The sequence below is a fragment of the Aegilops tauschii genome, chromosome 6 (genome assembly GCF_002575655.3).
Source record: "Aegilops tauschii subsp. strangulata cultivar AL8/78 chromosome 6, Aet v6.0, whole genome shotgun sequence".
Classification (NCBI taxonomy): domain Eukaryota; kingdom Viridiplantae; phylum Streptophyta; class Magnoliopsida; order Poales; family Poaceae; genus Aegilops; species Aegilops tauschii.
Window position 1 is genome coordinate 32,372,602 of NC_053040.3, and position 7,116 is coordinate 32,379,717.

The 7,116-nt window shown below is 46.1% G+C and overlaps 1 protein-coding gene across 1 annotated transcript; it reads left to right on the forward strand.

The window, feature by feature from the left end:
- The first annotated feature begins 2,704 nt into the window (after positions 1-2,704).
- Positions 2,705-3,286, forward strand: LOC109733814 (putative F-box protein At3g25460). Its single transcript, XM_020293028.1, has one exon. The coding sequence runs from the start codon at positions 2,705-2,707 to the stop codon at positions 3,284-3,286; it is 582 nt and encodes a 193-aa protein (XP_020148617.1).
- Positions 3,287-7,116: the final 3,830 nt, after the last annotated feature.

The following is a 7,116-nucleotide window of genomic DNA, read 5'->3' on the forward strand; positions in this document are numbered from 1 at the left end:
ATAGGGCATATTTCCTTCAATTATTTGGTTTGTAACTTCCATAGTTTTATTCTAACTTCCACTCATATCCAAACCCATGACCATCTTTCTTCTTGGCCATGGAACCTTCTAAATCCCCAATGCAACTTTCAACTTCCTTTATTTTGAATTCTTGATATTTGAGTCACATTTTAGTAGCTCAAACAAATGTCATATGTGTGCCCATAAATCATATTAATTATGTTGATCCACATCCTTAAATTCCAGCCTATTTGGATTCCATCTAAAGGGTTTTCTAAATTCAAACATGTTTGAATTTTATTCAAACTTGTCGTCTTCCAAAATATCCTCAAACCAATTCCATAAAAACCTACATAATTTGTAAGTCTGGAAACATATGTCTCCTTGTGAGATTCCCTCTCCATCCCTCTCTTTATCTTCTCAAAGTTTCTGTTTATTAGAAATTCGAAATAGAAAATAGAAAAAGAACTAGGAGAGGGAAAGAGAGAGCTGCCCAGCCCAGCAAGGCCCACTTAACCAGTCTATTTGGCCAGCCAGCCAAGACCGATCTTACCCTAGCCCAGACCACCCAGCATCTCCAACCCCTCAACAAAGCATCCCCCATGTCCACTCTCTCCCTGCCTCCCGATCCCCTCATTTCCCTCGTGGTCTGTCATGGAGTGCTCCACTCGCGTGCACCTGATCCGACGCTCCGTCCGCTCCGACAATCCGCGCCCATCAGCTAGTCCATCTCCTTTGTAGTCTGCTGCCCCTCTCCTCTCTGGCTCCTCCTCGCCTGCCGTGACACCCCTATTTATAATTGTGCACTAACCATACACATATCATGCATGATCACGACCTACGACTCACATCAATATCACAACACAACTCTACGATACAAATTTAAACATAAATCTTATATCACAAGCCAGCGTCACGAGGACCCATAATACATCAGTCATGAAAACAAATATTATCTAAGTACAAACATAGTTAGACATAACACAGATGGACACACTGGATTTCTAATTTTAAAATATGAAAAATCTATCTGGAACTCGGCAAAGATGGGCACATTGGTTTTCTAATTTTAAAATGAAAATCTTAAAAAATTTCCGAGTTTCCGTTAGATGAAACTCGGCAAACAAAGGCCGCCGTCACGGCTCTTTTGCCTGCTGCAAGGTGTGGCCCGCATGTCAAACTTTGTCGAGTTCCTTCCGTCGGGAACTCGATGAACTTGATATTCTGCCGAGTTTTTTTTGTTTGCCAAGTCCTTTTTCATCAGAACTTGGCAAAGCCAGAGCTCTGCAACTGCCAAATTGCTTAATACTGCCGAGTCGAATTTTGGATCAAACTGGGCAGACAGAATTTTGCCGAGTTCCCAACAGAATAAACTCGGCGAAATCTTGAAACTCGGGACAAAGTTCTAGTAGTGCATGCCAGTGATTTTATAACAAACAACAAGTTTTAACCTCATAAAGCTTTTAAACTCGGGACACCGCTTCACCCTTAGCTCAATTGCCTTAGCTATATCCAGATGGGATTCAGACAAGAAAAATTACATATGCATTCACACGCCCTTGAAGATCCAAGAGCTTGCGAACTGCCGTGGGCTAAAGCATACCATGACAGTTCTAACTGATTAGATTCACTGTGTCCGGTCGGCGAAGACGATGACGAACGATGAAAGAAAAACTCTCAGACAGCAGGAGATGCCGGAGGACAGCAAACCCTAGTTATAACACTAGAGGACACCAAGCTAGCATCCAACTCTCAATTGCCAATACAATCACCTCATGCTGCAGTTGCAAGCATAGCCACAACGCAAAGGGTCGGAAGGAGCAGCAGTGGCACCACCACCGCCGAAGTGGTGGCCGGTGGCAGCCGCTGACCTAGATCACCTTGCACGAGTTCTTTTGTATGTATGCAGTGGAGGTGGACGTAACCCTCGACTTTACGCTGACTAAACCAAAAACTTCGCCCTAGCACTACTCTGTTTTGGCTGATTTTTTTTTGAATACAGTACAGACGCGAGCGCTCATATACACGCGCATAGACTCACTCATACGAACGCACACACGCACACACTACCCCTATGAGCACCTCCGAAAGACTGAGCTGGCATATCATCTTGAAATTTACGAAGTCACCGTAAGCACCTTGTCGTCGACGGGAACGTATAAATCGAGGAATAAATGCGAGCACCAGGATTTGAATCCTGGTGGGATGGGGATACCACAGTCCCTCTAACCATCCAACCACAGGCTGGTTCGCTGTTTTGGCTGATTTTAACCATGATAGCTTGTTATGTGGGGTACACCCCGGCACGCGTCCTAGTTAGAATCGGTGTTCAGGTTTTTTTTTCTGTGTTTATGATAATTGATCGTATGTGAGGCATTCGGGAGAAGAATCAGAGTTCGTGTTGTATACGTTCCGGTGCTTCCTTCGTATACGTGTCGGTTTGAACCCTGTGCGAAATTGTTCCTCTGGGATAGAGTCTGACTTCAGTACGGTCACTTTCCTTGCAAAGAAGTTGATCATTGTCCACCTATATAATGAGCTGTAGGTTGTAGCGTCTACTAGGGATTCATATATCGATCAATAAAAAACTCGCAAGTTCCGCTCAGCAGTTCATCCGGCAGCTAATATTACAAGTTGAAGGTGCGCCAGTGCTCCGCGATTCACTTTGGGCTGGTGTTCCTTCGCCGATTCCACCGCATCCTGCATGAGCCGTGAGGAGGGCGAGATGAGCAGTAGCTTGCTTCGCCCACACCCCAGGGCGCCCCTGGAAGTTGATGACTTGCTCTCCGAGATTCTCCTTCGCCTGCCTCCGGACCCGTCATCCCTTCCCCGTGCCTCCGCCGTGTGTAGGCGCTGGCGCCTCCTCGTCTCCGACCCGGGCTTCTCCCGCCGCTTCCGTCGTCACCATCACCGCAACCCTCCGATCATCGGTTTCTACGACAGTAATCTTCGAGACCTCTCATTCGTACCTACTCTGAAGGCCCCCAACCGTGTCTCGCCCGGGCGATTGTCCTTGCGGCGCCATCGCGACGACCAATACTTCACCCCCCTGGGATGCCGCCATGGCCTCGTGCTGATTTGTATCGGGAACTCCGAACCACTGAAGCGCCATGTTCTAGTGTGGAACCCTGTTACTGGTGAGCAGCATCGCCAAGGCACTCCCCCGGGGTTCGACACAGGAAAACCCTTCAATGGGGCGGTGCTTCGGGCTGCAGCAGATGTTGACCACTTCCAGGTGGTCTTGGTAGGCAACGGCGACCAAAAACGAGCGGTCGCTAGTGTTTAGTCGTCAGATACCGGCGTATGGAGCAATCTCGTCTCTACATCAACATCGTTGCCACTGATGTCTTCTACAGACCCTTTACCTGACTGGTGTTTTAACGGTTTATCCTTTGACCCCGCTGTGCTGGTTAGGAATTCCCTATACTGGCTGCTTGGAGCTGACTCGGTTGGAATTCTCGAGTATGATTTGGAGAGACGGAGCCTTGATGTGATAGGATTGCCAGTGCGTATGCCTACTGGGTGTGCGATTGGGAGCAATAACCGATTCTCGGTTGTGCAAGCGGAAGGTGGTGGGCTGGGTTTCCTCTCTGTGTCAGGCTTCAGCGCCCACTTATGGCAGAGGAAGACCGAATATAATGGTGCTGCTTCATGGGTGATTGAAAAAACTATTAAACTGGACACACTACTGAAAATTCCCGTGGATCCAAAGAAAGAAGGACCATTTATTTTGGTGATAGGATTTGCCGAGGACAATAATACGGTGTTCCTAGGGACAATAATTGGCGTTGTCATGCTCCATTTTGAGTCGTTGCAGTTCGAGAAGCTTCAGTCTAGAAGTGCTTCTTACTACTATCCATTTGAAAGTGTCTATGATGCATGTAATAACACGACTTTACAGTAGTATATAGAGATAATTTCTCATTAGCAGTTGTTGGAATTATGTTGTTCAGATCCTTTCATGTCAAGAAAGCGATGATAAGTAGTGTCACATCTCTTGTTTTCATCTTCGTTGGTTCAGTACATATGTGAAAATGCATGTCAGCTGTAATTATATGTATGAAGATTCATATTTTCAAGAGAATGTTATTCTATTCGGTGAATATTTGTGGTCTCGTGGTAAAACTTGTTGAAGATAGATGGGCTTTGGCTCATATAAGACAATAATTCATTTTAATCTCTATAAGGCCCATGTAGGTGTATAAAAGGTGGCGGGAAGTTTAGTACCACCTCAGTAGAGTCGAAATCCATTTATAAGGGTTGCTCTCACTACTGAAAAAATCATTGTTATCGAGTACATTACAGTTTGCCGAGTACCGGAATATGAGATCACGGTAAAAACATGTAAGCCGAGTGCTGCTCTCGGCAAACAGAAGGACACGAAACATGGGAAGCACTGCCGAGCCCCGTACTAGACAAACTCGGCAAACATAAAACAACTCGGATTATGCATAGTATGCCGAGAACCCGCTGGAATGCACCCGGCAAACAGGAGCCACATGGCACCGCCATTTGCAGCTGATGCCCCATGACCGTGGGCAACGTTTGCCGAGACCCTGATAACAGGTACTCGGACTTCTACGAGGTAAAGGCGCCCGTCTTGCTGGCATTTAAATCCCTGAAAATTCACCGGAGCTCAAAAATAGACGTGACCTGGCACGGCGTCTTCCCACGGCCCATGGAGGCCGTTGTAAAAATCTGAGGCCATTTCGGATAAGTCTTCAGAGAGACTTAGTGCAAACAGGACCTTGTCCGGCGAAGGATCTACCTTTCAAGCGGGGATGCGTCCAGTTTTTCAAGGGGGTGTGGTGCCCGTTCCTCTGTTGGCCTCGAAACTTTTTCTGTGCTCGTGAGCTTCCGTTCGAAGGCATGTGCCAGGTCCAGGGCTTTTTCGGGGGCCGCCGGCCATATTTCATGCATTTCCCGCATATCCAGGGGTTTATGCGGGAAATTCAAGAGCGGGGCAGCGGGCACACGAAATTTTGGATGGAAAGGGATGGGAGTCCCCGTCCGCGGTCTTCTGTCCACGCCCAGGCCCTGCACACACATCCGAGAGGGTGGGTCCAGCGCGAGGTGCACCGGGGGGCCGCCAGCGCCCTTCTTGCAGCCGTTTCAGTCCCCGGAAATTCACGTGAGCCAGAAAATGACGAGACCCGGTGCGGCATCTTCTCACGACCCCTGAAGGATGCGGTAAAAATCCGAGGCCGTTTTGGATACTCCTTCACGAAGGCTTAGTGCGGACGGGACTTTGTCTAGCGAAGGATCTAGGCTTTCAAGCGGGGATGCGTCCTGTTTGTGAAGGGGGTGCGGGGCCCGTTCCTCCGTTGACCTTGAAACTTTTTCTGCGCTCGCGAGCTCTCGTTTGAAGGCACGTGCCAGGTCCTGGGCTTTTTCGGGGGCCGCCAGACATATTTTGTGCATTTCTCGCATATCCAAGGGTTTATGCACGAAACTCAAGAGCCGTGCAGCGGCCTGATAACCCACAAGTATAGGGGGTTGCAACCGTTTTAGAGGGTAGAGTATTCAACCCAAATTTATTGATTCGACACAAGGGGAGCCAAAGAATATTCGCAGTATTAGCAGTTGAGTTGTCAATTCAACCACACCTGAAAGACTTAATATCCGCAGCAAAGTATTCAGTAGCAAAGTTGTATGATAGTAACGGTAATTATGGCAATAGTAACAGTAACAGTTTTGTAGCGATTGTAACAGTAGCAGTGGCAAAAGTAACTTAGCAAAGATAAATATGTGAAAAACTCGTAGGCATTGGATCGGCAATGATAATTGTGTTGGATAATATTCATCATGTAGTAGTCATAACCTAGGGTGGCACTGAACTAGCTCCAATTCATCAATGTAATGTAGGCATGTATTCCGTATATAGTCATACGTGCTTATGAAAAATAACTTGCATGATATCTTTTGTCCTACCCTCCCGTGGCAGCGGGTCCATGAGGAAACTAAGGGATATTAAGGCCTCCTCTTAATAGAGAACCGGAGCAAAGCATTAGTACTTAGTGAATACATGAAATCCTCCGATCACTACTACACAACTTGTTCTTGTAGACTCGTGTTGGGCCTCCAAGCGCAGAGTTTTGTAGGACAGTTGCAAATTTCCCTCAAGTGGATTACCTAAGGTTTATCAACCATGGGAGGCGTAGGATGAAGATAGTCTCTCTCAAACAACCCTTCAACCAAATAATAAAAAGTCTCTTGTGTCCCCAACAGACCAAATATAATGGCAAATTGTATAGGTGCACTAGTTCGGCAAAGAGATAGTGATACAAGAGTAGTAATGATAGTAGATATTGGTTTTTGTGATAGGAACAATAAAAAACAGCAAGGTAGCAATTGATAAAACGGAGCACAAACGGTATTGCAATGCTTGAAAATGAGGCCTAGGGCCCGTACTTTCACTAGTGCAATCTCTCAACAATGCTAATATAATTGGATCATATAACCATCCCGCAACGTGCGATGAAGAATCACTCCAAAGGTCCTATCTAGCGGAGAACATAAGGAGAAATTGTTTGTAGGGTACGAAACCACCTCAAAGCTATTCCTTCCGATCAATCTATCCTAGAGTTCGTACTAAAATAACACCAAGCTATTCTTTCCGATCGATCTAACCAAGAGGTCGTACTGAAATAACACCATATGATACACATCAACCAATTCTAAAGTCACCTAGATACTCCAATGCCACCGCGAGTATCCGTGAGTTGATTATATGATATGCATCAAACAATTTCAGATTCATAATACTAAATCCAACACAAAGAACCTCAAAGAGTGCCCGAAGATTTCTATCGGAGAAATAAAGACAAGAACGTGCATCAACCCCTATGCATAGATTACCCCAATGTCACCTCGGAAATCCGCGAGTTGAGTGCCAAAACACATATCAAGTGAATCAATATGGTACCCCATTGTCACCCCGGGTATTCATAGCAAGACATACATCAAGTGCTCTCAAATCCATAAAAGTATTCAATCCGATAAAACGAAATCTCAAAGGGAAAACTCAATTCCTCACAACAATATAGAGAGGGGAAAACACCATATGATTCGACTATATTAACAAAGCCCGTGATACATCAAGATCGTGACATCTCA

Bases quoted from the DNA above. Each gene is read 5' to 3' on its own strand.
- LOC109733814 (XM_020293028.1), top strand. From the start codon at position 2,705: ATGAGCCGTGAGGAGGGCGAGATGAGCAGTAGCTTGCTTCGCCCACAC.